The sequence below is a fragment of the Heliangelus exortis genome, chromosome 2, assembly GCF_036169615.1.
Source record: "Heliangelus exortis chromosome 2, bHelExo1.hap1, whole genome shotgun sequence".
NCBI lineage: Eukaryota > Metazoa > Chordata > Aves > Apodiformes > Trochilidae > Heliangelus > Heliangelus exortis.
In genome coordinates this window covers 24,142,819-24,161,846 of record NC_092423.1, presented here as the reverse complement: position 1 = coordinate 24,161,846, position 19,028 = coordinate 24,142,819, and the positions used below count along the sequence as shown (strand labels likewise).

At 39.5% G+C, this 19,028-nt stretch overlaps 1 protein-coding gene and 1 long non-coding RNA gene across 3 annotated transcripts; one reads left to right on the top strand and one right to left on the bottom strand.

Annotated features, from left to right (window-relative positions):
• Positions 1-159: 159 nt before the first annotated feature.
• LOC139792225 (uncharacterized) lies at positions 160-12,225 on the bottom strand. The gene is made up of 3 exons (XR_011724189.1): positions 11,926-12,225; positions 10,790-10,867; positions 160-621 (listed from the first exon to the last, which is right to left on the bottom strand). It is a non-coding gene; the product is annotated as an uncharacterized lncRNA (long non-coding RNA).
• Positions 1,376-10,209, top strand: SAMD9L (sterile alpha motif domain containing 9 like). 2 transcript variants are annotated; one of them, XM_071735238.1, is made up of 2 exons: positions 1,376-1,402; positions 4,852-10,209. In XM_071735238.1, the coding sequence occupies exons 1-2, from the start codon at positions 1,391-1,393 to the stop codon at positions 9,376-9,378; spliced, it is 4,539 nt and encodes a 1,512-aa protein (XP_071591339.1). In that variant the 5' UTR covers positions 1,376-1,390; the 3' UTR covers positions 9,379-10,209. The 2 variants fall into 2 exon arrangements, with proteins under 2 accessions (XP_071591339.1, XP_071591338.1); XM_071735237.1 differs by lacking the exon at positions 1,376-1,402 and having other exon boundaries at positions 4,608-10,209.
• Positions 12,226-19,028: the final 6,803 nt, after the last annotated feature.

The window sequence follows — 19,028 nt, the reverse complement described above, 5'->3', positions numbered from 1 at the left end:
ATATTGGGTTGGACTTGGCTGGCTGCCAGGTGCCCACCCAGTCACCCACTCACTCCCTTCATTCAGCAGGATGGGGGAGAAAAGAAGATGCTTACATTTGTGGATCACAAAAAAGACAGGGAGACAACTTACTAATTACCATCATGGGCAAAACAGACATGGGAAAAAATAATTTATTTTATTTCCAGTTAAATAGAGTTAGGTGTCAAGTGACAGGGAAGAAAACTAAAGTATATTTACTCCATTATCTCAGGCTCAATTTTGCTTCTTCTTTCCCAACTCTTCCACCTCCTCTCTCTGCTACTCCAAGCAGCACAGGGGAATGGGAAATGGGGGCCTGTGGTCAGTTCATAACAGTTTGGTCAGTCCATGGATGTTCCTTTCTGTTGCTACCTTCTGTGCTCCTCACACATTTCTCCTGTCCCAGCTTGAGTCCTTCCTACAGGGTGCAGACTTTCATGAACTGCTCCAGTGTGAGTCCTACACAATGCAAGGATTTTCAGTCTCTTCATCTGTGGGACACAAAACTGCTCAATTGAGCACTCTTGCTGATATTCTTCAAAATAAATGTATTTTAATGGTCACCATTATCTTCCTCAGATGTCTGCTGTTTGTCACAGTCTTTCATGGCAGTGAAGGGCAAGCAATGAAAGAACAGGGTCAGCAGAGTACAATAATATAAGATCAAATGTCAGTAGTGTGAAATATTGGAAGCAAAAGCAGTCAATAGCAGCAAAACAAAGTCTGTTCAGTGGGCATTGGAGCACCCTGCCTAAAGGAAAACTTTTCTGGAGTAAACTATCTACAGAACTATACCCAAGCTACACTTCCAATCAAAGTAGTTGTTGGGTCCAAAGAAGGAGACAAGGAATAAATGTATTTGCAGTGTGGAGTATCAAGCAACCAAGATGAGGAGCAAGTCAGTAACCCTGATTATGCAAAAATATTAAAGAATAGTCACATTTCTCAAAAGCATCTCTTGTATTATTTCCCCTTTTCTGTCATTCCAGGAATGTTCTGCTGGTCTAAGACCTTATGTCTAATTAATTGCATTTTTTTAGCCAAGTATTGCTCAGACAGTATTTCCTAATTTCTCAGGTTTCTTGATAGTAGCTCCAGACAGTGCTGTGCAAATGTTTTAATAAAGGCATCCTAAAACAGAATTCTTCCATTAATTTCCTAGCAGACCACTGATTTCCCCAATAGAAAGTTAGGAAGAGGCAGACTGGAAGAAATTGTGATGGTTGAAAGAGAAAGCAAAAGGAGATAAGAGCACTAGAACCTCCCAAACACTCTACATCTGTCTCCTCCTACATCTCTGCAACACCCAGCTTCTGTCTAGCTCAGTCTACAGCCTTTGGACATCATATTGGAAGGGTAATTTAGAAGCATGCAAAGAAAGGTAAGTAATGATAAATATTCTCTAGCGGGCACTGTCATTTCTGTTCTCTAGAGATGGGTGTTTCCATGGGGTAAAACAGATCATATGTCTATCAATGGTCTTTCCTTCTTACTATTTCTGATCATAGACTTCTATTAGAAGGTTATCTACTAGTTTTAGGGTTGTTTTTTTTTCACATACTTTTAGAATGGCTGTTCAGCTGAATTTTAGCTGTTTGGTTTCCTGTTTGAACAACATACACGTATGGAACAGCTACAGGAATAAAACTGCAACCAATAAAACTGACTGGTTCATTGGTTGGTTTGTTTTTTTGGGACAGTAATTTTAAATGTAAGATGATCTATAATCTGCTAAAATAAGCTTTTCCAAATCTCTTAAGCGTCTGCACATGAAAGGTGTCTATGAGATTATGGGAAATTATCTAAATAATTTCTCTTCAGAGAAGCAATTCTGCAGAAATAATATAATGAAGTTGTTGTGTTTGGAAAAGGACATCTTTAAAGTATTTCAGTCAGCCAGAATCATTAACTAGCCAGTAAAATGAAACAGAGAAACAGTGAATCACAGAAACACAGACTCAAGTCTAGGAAATGAAACTATCTCAGTCTGGAGAGTTCGGTCTCAGTTTCATTGAGGAGCTGAAAACTCTAAAACATGTAGTAATATTTTTAAAGATATAAATAGGTTTGATTTTATGTTAGGAGTAAATTGCACCTCTGTTAGAAAGTATAAGTTTGATAGGAATTAAAACTGTACTTTAACTTTCCCGGGTTGAACACTGTCTCTGAGCAGAAATGCTTTAGTTTCAGTTTCTTTTCTCAGCGATTGGATACCCTGGGTGGAGTTTCAGGTGAATACAATAGCTATTTCAGTCATGGAATAAGAATACTGGGCATCTACCCCCCTGGACCCTCAAATTTTGACAATATGTTTGTACCATAGTGGCATTTAAAGACCTAGAAGCTAGTTTTGCTGTGAGTGAAAGGGAAAGGCTGTTAAGACAAAATGCAACTGCAGCTTCTGTAGCCCACAGCCCCACATTTTTTCTCAGCTCTCACGGTTCATTAGTTAAATCAGGAATCAGCTTGGCCTGTGGCACAAGACAGGACAGCTGTTTTCCTGCACTAGCTCTAAGAAACCTTTGCTATTGCTTCTCACTGAAGTTTACAGTTTAGAAAATTAAATAGTGGGTTGAGGAAAGCATGTCACTAAGGTGGCTTAAATAACCAAATGTTCTTTCAGAAAAAAAAAAAAAAATCACAGAAAATACCTAAGTAGTCATTTTGTCTCAGGAGCACATCTATGAATAAGAAAATGTGAGTGGAGGAGGCCACTACCACTACTGCACCAACTGTAGCTTGGTGCAATTCCATGAAGTAAAAAATTCAGATGAATGACCAAAGTTCTCCCAAAGGGAGTGAGAGGATAAAGTTAGACAATATTAAAGGGAATTATTTGGTTGTATTGTACTTTTTTCTTTAAAGTTTTTGCAAAACGTCCACATTTACTAAGACCAAGTGAGCTGTAAGATGTTCTTCCTATCACTTATCTCCACAAATGCTGCTGAACTACTTACTTTTGTTTAACTTAAGAAATCTTTGTGAATGTAAAAGGTACTGAAAAGGTAATAAGGAAAAGATTTTCACTTCATTTGCAATAGCAGGATCTAGGTAACCATAGTAGTATCTTTCCACCCCAATATATCTTTGCAGTGTTGTTCAAGCAAATTCTATGCCTAACGGTATCTAAGGGTAAAAAAAGAAAGGGTGGATTTCTTTGTGCAGTTAATTTTTCTTCTTCACCAAACTAGAAACTTAAGGAGAGCTATTTGTGACATGTACACAACATGATGGGTGACCAGCTGGCTGAAAGGTTGGACTCAAAGTATCATAGTAAATGCAGTAACATCTGGCTGGTGGCCAGTCACTAGTGGTGTTCTTCAGGGCTCAATTTTAGGGCCAGTTCTCTTCAACATTTTTATCAATGACCTGGACACAGGACTTGAGTGCACAAGAAGCAAGTTTATCTGTGGTACTAAAATAGGAGGAGCCACTGACTGAGAGTTATTACAGATTTTCATGGATTGGTGTGCTGGGCAGTCATCAACCATGTGAAATTTAACAAAGACAGTTGCTGGATTCTGCACCTGGGGCAGTAAAACTGTGAATATACATGTAGATTGGAGAAGAAGAGGCTGGAGTGCAGCCCTCCATAACAGGATCTGGGGGTTTTGGTTGATGCTGAGCACAGTAAGAATCATCAATGTGCCCTGGTGTCCAAGAGGGTCAACAGTATCCTGAGGTGCATGAGGCACAGTATAGCAACTGGTCAAAAGAAGTGATTGTCCCATTATGCTAAGCATTGGTGTGGCCTCACCTGAAGTACTGTGTGTAGTTTAGGGGTCCTCCATATAAGGATATAAAAGGAGGCAAACAAAGATGGTCAAAGGACTAGAGGTCATGACTTATTAGAAGCAGATTAGAAGAAGATGAGACTAAGAGGTAACATCATGGGTGTCTACAAATTCCTCATGGTGAGGAGCAGAGAGGATGATGCTGATCTCTTCTGTCTGGTGTCCAGTGACAGGGCAGGGGAGAATGGATTAAAGCTGAGTTAGGGGAAGTTCAGATTGGATATTAGGAAAAAATTCTTCACCAAGATGGTGATCAATCACTAGAACAACCTCCCCAGTGAAGAGGTCACATCCTCAAGCCAGTCAGTGCTCAAAAAGTGTTTGGGCAATCCTTTTAGATGTATGGTTTAACTTCTAGCTTTTCCTGTGAGGAGTCTGGAGCAGGACTCCATGATCCTACTGGGTGTCTTCTAACTCGGGATATTCTATGGATCTGAATTTTCTTCTTACTATTGGATGGCCAATACAATTACAAATATGTGTCCAAATGACTACAGATAGTTATCAGTCACAAATTTTGTGCAGTATCAGCTACAGAAAAGTTTTAAAAACAGGATTCAAATAAAATAACTATATTAAAAATACATCTCTTATAAGTAGTTAATGACTTACAAATATCTTACTTCACATTCTCACAGTGTCCCCTAATTGAACTGTGGTGTTCCATGCAGCAGATTACACTAATAATTAAATTAATGGCTGATAACAGCAAGGAAACTGAAAACTGTGCTTTCATTTAATAAGCTATTATAAATCACTTGTTTACTAATTTTGTGATTTTTTTCATTGAAGAATGGAAAACTTAAGCACTGAAAAGCATGAGAAATCATATTTATGTAAACCTGTTGAACAGTGGACAAAAAAAGAAGTCAAACAATGGGCAACTGAAGTGGTTAAGATAGACCAGCAATATGCAGAAATCCTGTTTAATCAAAAGGTGACTGGTTGTTCTTTGAAAGAGATAACTAAACCAGATTTGGTGGCAATGGACATACCTTATGGGACTGCTCTTCAAATAATGTATTTCTTGAAACAGCAGGACATTCCACCACAAGCTTCAAATCAGACTGTGGAACAAGAAGACACTGAAGAGTGCCTCGATGGAGAAGGAGAAGATAGAGAAATTGCAAAGAAAGAGTGCAAGAAGAAACACGATTTATTTAATTCTAGTACACTGCAGGATTCTAAGACAGAGCCCACTGAAAGAGAAAAAGCAATCAAGTCAGTTGATAAAGAGAACGGATCAGAAGATACACTGTCAAGCAGCCAGGACCCAACTGGAAAGATGTGTATGCCATATCCTTTTGACAGTTTCAGTGATGGTACTCGATACATACAGTACAATATTCTTAAAGTGCCTGAAACAGGACCATTTAATCTCATAGATCCAGCACATGAATTCAAATTACTTACCAACACAGACAAGGCAGCAGAAGATGACGTCCTGAAGAAATTTACCAATGACATCTTTAAATTTGCTGCAGCCTGCATGAACTCCCGCACAAATGGGACCATTCATTTTGGAGTACGTGACAATCCACATGGACAAATTGAAGGAATAAAAGTTACCAGTAGAAATAGCTACATTGATCGATTGAATAAATCATTCAAAGACTACTTCAATGAGAATTACGTCAATATTGCACGAGATTGCATCAGACAACCTAGATTTGTGGAAGTATTGTTACAAAATGGAGATCCATCACAAAAATTTGTCATTGAAGTGGATGTGGTTCCCAAATATCACAAATGTGACACAAAGTATTTCTCTACCAGGACATACAATTATGATAAAAAGTGTTGGCAAAAAGCTGTCTTCATCCGGGATGGAGCTAGTTCCAAAAATATTTATGGCCAAAAAGAATTTGAAACTTTTAAAAGAAGCTTGTCATCTTTAGCAACTTCTCGTAAAAAAGCAGAGGAAGAATATAACTTTAAGCAACACAAGCCAGTGCTTGAAGGATTTAAGCTAGGTAGGCTGCTCACGGGTAACAAAGACTCACTAGATGACTCTTACTACGACTACTACATTTTGGTAACAAATAAGTGCCACCCAAGTCAAACTTCTCACTTAGACTTTTTACAGGAAATAAAATGGTTTGCTGTGCTTGACTTTGATTCTGAATCAGAAAAAAATGGTGTGCTCAAGATTTACCAAAAAAATCAAAATGCCAAAATTCACTTCCCATATCATTATGAAAATGAAGTGGGATCAGTTTCTGAACAAGCTGAAAAGCTGAAACTGTATCAGGAGACCAACTGGATTTTTTGCAATGGGAGATCAGACTTCACAGGCAATAGTGAACCACCACTAGATCCCTCTTCGTGGCAACAAGACAGAGCTGCTGGTGTCAGAAAAATGATTTCATTTCTTTCACACAAAGATGTAAAGCAGAGTGGAAAGGTTTTAACAGTGTTTCTTTTGCTTTCCAAAGTAGAAGATCAGGCGGATCCCCTTGTTGAGACATTTGTGACATTTTACCAAGAATTAAAGGGACTTGATTACTTGACCTGCATTTGCATTGGTCCAGATACATACCAGCTTTGGAAAGATCTTCTCAAAGCTAGAGGCATTAGTGAGGAAGCACTTTCAGACAAGTGTGTTTCTAATTTAAGCCTGGAAATGGTAAATGGTACCATCATAAAATTAAACTCAATGACACAGTCTTCTGAAAGACTTCTGCCCTCTATTGGTCTTTCTACCATTCTTCTAAAGAAGGAAGAGAACTCCATGGCAGCATTGGAAATACTCTGTGTTAATGAGTGCAAAGACACAGAAATAGAGAAGGATAAAGAAAAATTTAAAAATTTCATGAAAGAGCGGGAAGAAAATTTTTATCGAGGTGGTAAAGTATCATGGTGGAATTTCTATTTTTCTTCTGAAAAATATACTTCAGATCTTGTCATAAGAGACAGTTATGAAAAGCTTGAGCACCTAATTGTGTCTTCATCTAGCGAAGCTAATGAGTCTCCTGTAAAAATTGTCAACCTTTACCACCATCCAGGCTGTGGTGGGACAACATTAGCTATGCATATCCTTTGGAATCTCCGGGAGAAATTCAGATGTGCTGTTCTGAAAAACAAAGCAAGTGATTTTGGAACACAGCTGACAACTTTGCTCACCTGTGGAGCAGACAATAACACAGGCTATTTACCAGTGTTACTCCTTGTGGATGATTTTGAAGAGCAAGAAAATGTCAGTTCTCTGCAGAAAGATATTGAGGTGGCTATAACAGAAAAATACATTCCATATGTAAAGCCTTTAGTGATCATTCTAAACTGTATGAGATCTCAGAATCCTGATGAAAGTTCAACAATCAACTTATTGAACAGTGTTTCTTTAAAACATATGCTTTCTGGAAAAGAGCAAAGGGCTTTTGATCAGAAACTAAAATCTATTGAAAAGGAACATCCACAGGCTGATGATTTCTATTCATTTATGATTATGAAGAAAAACTTTGACCCACAATACATCAAAAGAGTGGTAAAAAGTACCTTGCATAACTTGGATACTGCATCTAAACCAGCACAGCTTGTTTGCTATCTCTCACTGCTAAACTCGTATGTGAGAACATCTGCAGTTTCAATATCATTATGTGAAGCATTCTTAGGAATTAATTCTCAAGAGATTGGCTGCAGTAGAGATAAATTGATAGAAAAGATGAGAATTTGTTCCAACATTCTAATATATGATCAGGTACGTGAATACCCAAGATGCAAATGTCTTCGTATCGTTCACCCACTGATAGCATCTCAATGCCTAACAGAATTGAAACTAACCTATGACTTGCCTAAAAGTGAAATTACATTGCAGTTATTGAAAGAAGACTTATTTTATAAGACTTCATTAAAGCAAGACAAACTTATTCGTGATATACAAACCCTGCTGATTACTAGACAGCGCAAGGGACATGGCGATGAGTCAGACACATTATTTTCCTCCTTAATTGAGACAATTCATAAGGAAGAGAAGTGTAGTAAAGTGCAATGTGTATTAAAACAAGCATCTGAGAGATTTGAGGAAAATGGTTTCATTTGCCAAGCCTTAGCAAGATACTCCTACATTAAAGAAGGAAATTTTGACTCTGCATTATTCTGGGCTAAAGAAGCCAAACGAAGAGCACAACACAATTCATACATATCAGATACACTAGGTCAAGTCTTTAAAAGTAAGCTAAGGTACTACATAGAGTTTGAGCAAAAGAGTGCAGCCCTGACACCTGAAAAACTGAAATATTTGCTAGAATTTGCTAAGAATGCTTCACAGGCTTTCAGAGAATCTCAGCGGCAAGCTGAACATGAACAAAATGAGCATTTGAAGCACCATAACCTTAGAAAAAAGATTAAACCGTACAATACTGCTGGTTATCAGGGAGAGATAGAAACTGGCCTTTATGTTATTGATGTCCTTTGCCAAGTTCCTTTTTTCAGCAGAGAAGACTTACTGTGTAGAAAAAAATTGACAAAGCATCTATCAGGAAGTAATTTTTGGAATGCAGATAACCCTCACAGACAAAGTGAAATGTTCAAGGTGCTTGAACATTATTCCAGCTTTCTATGTCATTTGCAATCACGGTTGAAAAGATCATTTGACTTTATTGAAGACTACTTTGTGTTTTTCAAAACACAGACCAAAGAAAAAGAAATTGTGGAAGCAAAAATATACCAGAAGGCTCAAGAATGTTTTACCAAATACAAAGAAATATTTTGTCATTTCAATTTTGAGCAGCTGAAAAGTAAACAGATGTCAAAGCTGTCCATGTCTCAGCATATAGAAGCATACAGAGAAGCTGTGGAGGCTTCCAAAGCAGACTCCTTTTCTGGAATTTTGAAATACCTCCACAGAAATGACAAAAATGCTGATGTAGAAGTAGAAGACATCGTAAAAGCTTATACATTTTTGTGTGAGGAGAGTGAACAAGCAACTCTGAAAGACAAACTGAATTTTATTTTGGCAAATATTGTTCTGAATTGCATTAAACGTAAATCCAGTACTTTACATACTTCTAAGGAATTGGAAAGTCTGCTTCTAAGAATTCTAGAGCAAGTGAAACAAACTTCACAATGTATAGAGCCTTTCTTTCTAGCCTCCTTACTGTTCTGGCCTCAGAACAGAAAACAATTAAACGAAGATTCCAAGAAAATGGAAACTTATATCCGATGCTTAAGGGAATCTTTCAAAGAGCTGTATGGAACTCTCCGCTGTTCCAGACACCCTGTCGCTCTTTTCTACCTGGCAAAAGGCAGTGACCTGAACAGATTTGTTCACAAAGGAAAAATAGACCAGCTTTTTCATTCACTTTCAGAACACCAACTCAGTTCTCTCTGGCAGAGTGGAGATATCTGGAAGGAACAAGCTGTTCAAGATCTTTTGCTTCCTTTGGATGGCAGAGCTGAGGGTAAGGTTATCTACATAGACTATGGCAGCAATGAAACCTTTAGGATACCAGCACAGCCTGTTCCTTCATTCCTTCTGAGTAAAGGCCCTAACATAAAAAGAGTGTCTTTTTACCTTGGGTTTTCCATTGAGGGCCTCCTGGCATACAATATACAAAGTCTGTAACTAAACCAGTAACTATTGCAGTTTCTCAGCTACAAGGTTTTTTCAGGCAAAATTGTATACTCTGGGTTGGGGTGGGTTGGGATGGGTTGGGCTGGGTTGGGTTTTTTTAGTGAACAATTTCAAGTGACAACGTCAGGCTGTCTGTTGTATTTCCTTCCTCAATATGGTAGTCTTTCTGTGCCATGCAGAACTGGCTCTCTGCTCTCCCAGCTGCTATTTGGGCAGCCAGTCAAATGGAAATGTTGGTGCAGCCAATCCTGTCGATCGGTTACTACTACTCAAAGTTCTTTGGTTGATAACAATATATGAAAGCATTAAAATCATTTTCTTTAAAATCTAAAAAATAATATTTTGAAAATGATATATATAAATGCCATCACTTTTAAGAACGCTACTTTCTTTATAGCTTTTTGCCATTGCTTGTAATGAAAGACGTTTAACTATGATTAACTTTCTATGATCCTATGATTTTTATACCTTTCTCTAAGTACTGCACGAACAAGGAATAAATGTTAGAAAATATGTATCATTAAATGTTTCCTGATGCTCCATTGTAACTTGCTGTCATCTTGGAACAAGGGGAGAGTAGAAAGCTAGTTAGTTGCAAAACAGCTTTTTTTCTCTTTTGTTATTGTATGTGCTTGGATAATATAATGTATTTCTATATGGGCTTCCATTAGTAGCCAAGCTGTACATCTGGTGCATCTGGTGGAAGGACAGAAGCACTGGCAGGGCATTTCTAAATGTGTGATTATTAAAGATACCACTACTTTCTGTAGAAGCACGCTCTATTTGATATTTAATGTACTTATTAAATAGATTTTATTCTTTTTTGGTGTGTTTGCTTATGCTTTTCATGAAATTGATCCAGTTTGGTCATTCCATTCCTCAGTGACTCCATCAGTCACATCTCCTAAGAACTGCAAGGATTTTTATGTGCTCAAAGCCAGCTGAGATGTTTAGTTGCACACTGGGCACACCCAGCAGGGTATGGGGGCTGTGGGATGTCCCCTGGTAGGAGACCATGCTCCAGCACCTCTATGAGCACCTTATCACCCACCAAACCTTTGTCATTCAGGGTGACCAGACAAGTTTAAGACAGAGGAACAGCTGTGATGGGCAGGTAAAATGGTGGAGGAGATGCTGTTGGAGACATTTGGAGGGGGATATTGTTGGGGCATGTCTGAAGACACACTTCTTGGAAGGGGTGACCTATATCAGGTCTTGGGACAACCCTGAGGGACTGCAGCCCATGGGCAACCCACACCAGAGCAGGGACATCCCTTAGGGATTGCAGCCCATGGGCAACACACACCAGGGTAGCACTTCTTGGAAGGAGCAGAAGAGAAGCAGAAGAAAGGAAGCAGAAGCAAGGAGCAGCAAATTTAAAACACCACACACTGACACTGACCTCCTCCACTGGAGGCTCATGTCCTCAGCAAGAGAATGGGGAAGGACTGGGCAATGGTGAAAATAACAGGAGTTGCAGCTAGAAAGGGGAAGGGAGAAGTTCTTGATGGAAGCTGGAAGGGAAAGAAAAGCATTTCCCTGAATATTTGCCTAGTTTTTTGTCTTCTTGGTTTCTCAATACCCAGAATTAGCAATAAAATATTTATGTTAATTGGCAATAAATGAAGTGAAATTCCTCATGTTGAGGCTGTTTTGCCAACAATGCATGTACGTTTACTAATAATGCTTGGGATCTGGCACAGTATATTACATGATAGACACTGCACGATATAGTTGTGTAAGTTCACAGGAGTACAGATTTTATCATTTCTGTATATATGGCTGTTTGTCATAAAATTGTATTTTTATCAGAAGTAGCTCATTAATTGATACAGATATTTGATAACATCCTTAATTGCTCAGTGTGAAACTGTATTTGATTACACATATAACACACAAAGGCTGGCAGAATTGCTTCTAACAAGTATTTCCATTTACTTTGCAAGACCAATTTTTCATCACTTACAGCATGGTTAATCTTTGTGCTTGAAAAGCTAAGGTCTTCCATGCCAAATATCTGCCTCAGACATATTTGTGTTAGTTAAAGCCAAAGGGCTTGGTAGCTTCCAAGTGTGAGGTCAAGAAAAAATATTTTGTACAGCCCATTTTAAACAACTCTACCAGCTTTTTCCAGCATGCTCAGGAACTATTTGTAGAGGTGTTTGAAAAAGGGTTTAAAAGGGTTGAAAAAGGAGAAAAAAGGCAGGTATGAGGGTAAATTTCTCTGCACAAGTCTATTTGTATCAGGGTGCAAGGCCTGAAAAGACTGACATTTATGTGTGGGCAGATGCCAGCAGAGTCTATCACAGATGGAAGCCCCAAAAGCTGCAGGTCTGGGCTGTGATGGAGAAGTCACAGCTAAGAGCTCAGCCCTGCACTGTCAGTGCTGAATGGAGAAACCTGGAGGAGACAAGGTGATAGAACCTGGTTGAGGAAGAGCCAAAGACAGTTCTGCAGGAAGAGGGAGAGGCAGGGAGGCCCAGGAAGCTGTTTGATTTTTACAGACGACTGTGCAAAGGCAGTTGGATGACATCTCACCTTAAGGAGACAAAGCAAAAAGTCCTCTTCCTTGTATATCCCTAAACCAAAGTGATACAAAAAGATGGATTATTGAGTGATCTAGTGCCCGACTGTAGAATTAGCTAAATTCTGCACCATTTGTTTCTTTGTTGAGATTTCTTGAGACTGTTACTGCCATGTGTGTTTATCATGACAGACATTTTTGTTAAAAATTTTCTCTCCCACCAGTCAGATATTTTAATAGCTCAAACCTCAAAGGGAACAAACCAGACACAAAACAGACCCTCAACATCATTAGATTTCTGTCTTGAATCATGACATTTTTTTAAAAATACATGGGTTTTTATCTACTTTTTGGGTTGAAGATACTCAGGAGGTAACTGACTAACCAAGCATGTAAAATCACTTGTGCCGGGCTGTAGCCATGGAGGTTCGTTGTCAGTAATAAAAAAACAAAAAACAGCGCTTGAGGCCTTTGTCAGCTCTGGATACAAAATGGGAGGAGAGGAGAGAAGAGAAGAGGAGAGGAGAGGAGAGGAGAGGAGAGGAGAGGAGAGGAGAGGAGAGGAGAGGAGAGGAGAGGAGAGGAGAGGAGAGGAGAGGAGAGGAGAGGAGAGGAGAGGAGAGGAGAGGAGAGGAGAGGAGAGGAGAGGAGAGGAGAGGAGAGGAGAGGAGAGGAGAGGAGAGGAGAGGAGAGGAGAGGAGAGGAGAGGAGAGGAGAGGAGAGGAGAGGAGAGGAGAGGAGAGGAGAGGAGAGGAGAGGAGAGGAGAGGAGAGGAGAGGAGAGGAGAGGAGAGGAGAGGAGAGGAGAGGAGAGGAGAGAGGAGAGGAGAGGAGAGGAGGAGGAGAGGCTCTCGCAGACTCTGTCGGCTGCGCGGTCAGCGTCCAGCAGGGCGCGCTGCTGCCCCGCTGCAGTCGCGCTGCGTTCTCCGCCATGCGGGGGCTCTCTCTGCGGGGGCTCTGCGGGGACTCTGAGAGGTCCAGCGGGGCTTTGTGGGGTCAATCTCCCCTCGCTGCCAAACGTGTCCCGCTGAACGGTCAGTGGCCAAGGGGAAGGGCTGCTGCCATCCCTGGTGCCAGCGGGGAGAGGAGGGGCGCTTTGGTGGCCGTAGGAAGAGACCACGGACCCTGCATGAGAGAGATAAGGAAAACGTGAGTCACATGGTGCGGGGACCACCTCAGGGGCAGTCCCACAGCTGTGGGGAAATTGCTCCAGAAGCCACGCAAGAGCAACCGCAAGCAAAATCCATTCCGAGTGTGACTTTGTGGGGCCTTTTTGACCTCCTCACTCCCAGGTCACAGGCCCACACCAGGCTGATCACCAGCCATAAGAGTCATAAGAGTGACCACGGACGTGTCTGAGGGCATCACCTGTGCCAGGGCACTGGCAGACCCCTCTCCATTGCTGCCGCTTTCTTGAGCAGAAGCAACAGGTAACGATGGGGCTGCAGGGGACAAACCAAAAAACACCCACAGTGCGATCCTTCACACAGAGCCCAACGCTGGTAGCAGTGTGGCAAGAGTTAATGCATCCTGAGTGAAAAAGGCAGGAGAAAAGTGGCTGGGCTCAGCTGAAGGAACTAACCGGGGGGACTGATGAAAGCCAGCAGCACTGGGAGTTTCTGACTTTGGGCTGATCCCAGCTAGAACCACAACCCACCCTCCAGCAAAGAGAGTATTGGCAGTGACAAATCCATATATTGCCTCAAATTGAGGACTGCTGCAGAAGGTTTTTTCTGGTTTCCTTTTTCCTGCCGGAACCACAAACCTTCAGTTTATGTAACCTGTCACAAGACAGCTTCTGACTTCCTCTTCATAGGTACTTGCTTATTCCTGACTGATGCTTGAAAGATCAGAATGAAAAATGCTCTTGCCCCTACTCAGCCACTGTGTTCCCTGAGAGGAGCTTAAGGCTCCACCTCTTCATGCTGAGCTAAACTGTAGCACCAGCCTCAGTGCAGCTGTGGCTGCACTGCAGGTAGACTGATGGGCAAACTTGCAATACCAAAGAATGCAGTAACACGAATTAGTAATCATAATAATGAGAAAGAGTGAGAATAAAGCAAGAAAAAATTCTGCCCTCTTTCTAGCTTCCTGCCTTCAACAATAATTAAATCTCATAACTCAGAAATGGGAAAAGAGCATGAACTGACTGTTCTAATTCAAGCAGTCAAGATGGATCCAGTTTATCCATATGATGGGATGTGTGTGCTCCAATGAGACAAAACATAAAAAGAGTTACAAAAAAATACTTCAGACATGATCAATATTATGAGTGTGATATTGCATGATTTACCACCTCATGATAGTCTGACCAGTGGACTGCAGAGCAAAGGAACATAAGAAACAACAGGTGAGATCCTTTCTGAATTTCCTATTGGCAGCAATGTATAGGATTTCAAAATAATGATGATCAGTGTGGCCACAGGGGTCATTTGGGAGTTACATGTTGGTATATGGACATGCCAAGTAGAAGGCAAAGTAGAGCAGGAATGAGATTCTTGTTAGAAGGAGAAACAAAATGGTGTTTAAAGTCCTGCCTGGCTAAGCTGCTTGTGACAAGTCTTGCAAGCTGGGTTTCGACAGAAGAACAAGAAAATATACCTAATCTATATAGTTAAGTTTCTTTAGTCTGCAGTTGTCAGGTAAAGGCAAGTATCAAAAGAAACAAATAGAGCATAATAACAAAGAGAGATAATCTTTTTTGAGAATGAGTTGAAATGTCAAGGACTTAGGCTCTACAGTATGCTGATTAGACACACCAATGCGTGAACTTTCCCTCCCAGAACCATCCATCTTTATTATCACTGCCTGGAGATGGTTCTGTGTCAACTTTGCATCTGCATCAGTAACTCATTCTGTTCAGCCATCTGTTCCACAGACATCAAACTGTTAAGAAGCCCCAGTACAGCACAATCTAGTCCAGTAACACAGAAACAGAAAAGAAAAGATCTCATTACCATTTGAATTCACAGGCTCTCCTGTGGTACACATACAATATTTTTTTATATTGACATGAACATGGTAATTTGGTAAGTAAATTTTATGCTATAAAAAAGGGGATTAAAAACAAACAATGTGCAACAGCTATGTTCAGAGGCAAAATAATTATTGGGTTAAACTGGGATTTGAGATTCTTTCTCACTTCACAGTCTTTAACTGAGTTAAAGTTAACTGAGTTAACTGAGTTCCATTAACTATGATGACTATTATATCTTGCCTTTTAAACTGCTGAAGAGTTCACCATTAAGCTGTAGTCTGAATGAGATAGGCATTTAAAATCCAAGATGTCAGAAGAAAATTGTGAGAGTGGATTGTTGAGAGGTTTGTGATGCAATTTGAGATTTCTTGTTTTGTTGGGGTTTTTGGTTTAGTTTTTAGTTTGTTTTTTATTCAAATCCATATATGATAGAAATTTAGGATTTTTTATTTCAGTTGCTGAAAAATTCCATGTTGGCTGCCTTAATTAACGTGTCCCAAGAGCTTGTATAGTTATAACTGCCTATTTCAGTGGCTTTTAGTATTTTTTCTAGGTTTTTAGAACTATAGAGCTAGGATAATTAAGGGCCAGGGAGCTGGATTCTACACTGGCCTGTAAATCTTCAGCAGAACTGGTGCTGAAGTTTCAATAACAAAATCATTATTGTGAATGATTACTGAGCCAGAGAAAACCATTGATTGACATTCAGATTCTTAACTGAATTTGCAGATGCTGCAAAGTGAGAAGATTTGGTGGGAGGTCTGCAAGAGGCATTGAGACCAGATCTTACCCTCACATTTTCAGACAGCTCTCCTACAGGGGAGCACTGCACTGCTTTTGGGCTCAGGGAGAGAGGGACCACAGATTCATGGGGGAGCAACATTCTCAGGCCTTGTTCAAAGGAAAATGAACACTGTGTTTAAAACAATAACCCCTTTGGCTAACTTTATGAAGATTTTGCTACCACAGCTCAAGTATTTTCAGCACTTAAAGGCTTTTATTTTTTTAAAAGGTAACGCTTCTAGGAGGGAGGCAAAGATTCGGCTTATACATTGACCCTGGGTACTCTTTAATATAATCATCTCTTGTGACATTATCTCCAGTGAAGGGATATATTTGCAACCCTATAGCATGCATCCCATTAGATATACTATACTCTAAGCCACGCGTTCAAGTCTATTATGTTCTAAAGGTTAAACACAACCTTTCTGTTTTTACATGATACTCTGATCTGCTCACACAGTAATAGTGCACAAAACCTGTCTTTGGACCTGAAACTTGCTCAGCCTTGTTGCATATCTTTCATTTCACCTCTATATTTGTTTTATGTAGCTCTCCCCAAACTGCCTCTTGGAAAAAAATACACCAGACAGAGAAATACACCAGTCCTCAACAGAGCTGTGGTCTCTAAGGAAACTCATGCATTAATTAAGGAATAGTATAATGGGCATGGTTTTGTTTTGTTAACCAGTACCCCAAGGAGCATTGTTTCACTGATTTTACTCCTCCCCTCACGAGCAAAAATCAGGATGTTTCTGTTAACTGTCATGTGGATATTTTCAAAACAATACTTAGGAGATAAAATTTTGTCTTCTGAAATAGCAAGAAAATTGGCACATGTATCAATTTCTGTAGTAGTTTGGCACTGTCTTCTCTGGTTACTGGTTCTTTGCCTTTTCCTCAAAATGTTCTAGTATTGAAGCCAACACCCATCGCCACACACTGGGTCTGTTTGGCAGCTGCAGGACCCAGATGCCAACCACTGGAATGCATTTTATGTACCAATGTCTCTGCCTGTGGCTTGGTTTCCTGTCCAGCCTTTAGCAAAGTGTCTTCTCTGGACTCATCTGGCTCCAGTGCTTGCTGCTCTTGCAGCTGTGGAACTGAAGTAAAAGGAATTTACAGATGAGCTGTTTCACCATTCCACGAACTGTGTGCCTGCACTAGATCCTGGCAAGATACAGACACTGAGTCCCTTAGCCTGTGAAAAGGTGATGTCCCACTTGCCTCTTCGTTGTGGGAGACCAAGTGAGTGGACTGACAGGGCTGTGAAAGGGCAGAACACTCTGGTAAGCCTAACAGGTACTTCTTGAAATTAGGCATGGAAACCACCATCCACTGAACACCCGAGAAAGGCAAACATGCAAGAAAATCAATTTTTTCTATCAAGTATCTATTTCAAGTTCCTTTTAGCTAAGCCTCCTGAAAAGCACAATATTGGCTTAACACTTATATGGACTTTCATCACTCTCCTCAGTAATTAATGTTATGATCTAGGCACAGGTTTATATATAATACTCACCAGGATTAAAAAAAAATATATATATATATATATATACATATATAAGATAAAAAGAAAACCCACCTGGTCAAGTAAGCTGTCTCACTGTCTGGAGATATTTAAACAATACTTAAACAAATTTAAACAAGAAGACTGTATTTTCTATTATATAGCACAGATGATCTGTTTATGCTGCATGCACAAATACAGCTTATTACCCTATGTTATTTACTGAGTATCTTTTTGTAGGATAGTTATTAATATTTTATATTTTGAAGGGCTTCCACTCTTAACTCTTTGGTTGTAACATTCCACTGTGGTTTCTCTGCTACAGGACCCTCCCAGTACCATCTAGATTTTCACATTTGTCTGGAAAGATGAAAGTTCACTGAAGACATTCCAGGCAGAACACTAGAGGTGTGTTTTGTTACATGCCCAAAATACTGTGATTGACATAGCTGCAGTTAAATGCATCCAACTCCTCTAGAGAAACATACCCACCTTCTCTTAAAAAGCTACAGAAAGAGAATGTTGAAGTATCAGAGAGTGAAATACACACCAAGCTGAGACTGAATTGCAGCCACTGACAGAAATGTATTTAGATACATACAACACCACAGGGAATAATTTTACTTAGTACAAGTACTTACAAGTACTTAGTGTACTTGCTTTGGTGTATACAAGGGTAAAGTCATTGAAGAGTAATCTCTCAAGTTCACAGATTGTATTTAAAAATGGTTGTAACAAGTAAAAGTATACAGTTAGTCAACCATCTCATCTTCTGAATTGTGTTTAAGATCAATTACATTGACCACAGAGGAAAACACATCTAATACATACACTTTTAGGCAATGTTTACACACATAGGAATGAACAAGATAGTACTATATGCTCATCTGGAAGGAGTCCTATAGGAAAATATATATGAATTTAACTTACAGCCTTTAGATAATATTGAGCAAACAGGTAACCAAATATTATGGAACTGCCTTAGCACTGATACAGCTGTGTCTTGTAACTGTATTTACTTCAATGCTGTAATTTCTGATGGCATTGATGATGTCACTGAAAGCACTGTTATCTACTGGTGGTACAAGTAATCTTTGTGCAGATTTCTCAGTACACTTTTTTCAGGAAGTAATTTTTTAAATTAACATTAAAGTATAAAATTCTGCAGTATGGTAATATTTGGTTAGGACTCTCTGAGATCTTACTCTAAGTGAGAGTTCCACTCCTAATATTTAACCTGGGGTGTAATAAAATACAGTCTTACAAAACAGTAATAAGCATTGCTAGAAGAGGATAAAGGTTCAGTGAACTGACAAGAGCCTAGTGAAAAACTTCAAGGGAAGATAACAAATGTGGAAATGATGAAATAGATAAATCATTGTAGGTAAGTCAAGGAAATCAAACTACATCTGCATAATGATGTTCTATAAATCAGACATGAAAACTTATATACTGTAACCTAAAAAAAAAATTCCACTCCATTTTTAGCACTAGTTGAAAAGAGAGCAAAAAATTAAGTCCATCTAAGAAAAACAGTGAGTGTAAGACAGCAAACATTTTAATGCCACAGAGAATCAGTTTTACCTCTCCAGCCTGAGTGTTAAGATCACACAAGCTCAAAACCAATATGGCAAACATAACTTGATTTCTACTCTGTCATTAATTCTTACTAAGGCAGAGGACAATTTCAACACAAAAGCTGACTGAAAACTTTGAGACAACTTAGTTTAGGGAGAATGGATATTTGATAAGGGGAAGTGTAAAGAATTATATTGAAGAGAAAGCCATTTAGGCATCTGTATTTTGCTTCTTTTATCTCAAAGAATAAAACAACTGAAATTAGTAGTGAAG

Bases quoted from the DNA above. Each gene is read 5' to 3' on its own strand.
- SAMD9L (XM_071735237.1), top strand. From the start codon at position 4,609: ATGGAAAACTTAAGCACTGAAAAGCATGAGAAATCATATTTATGTAAA.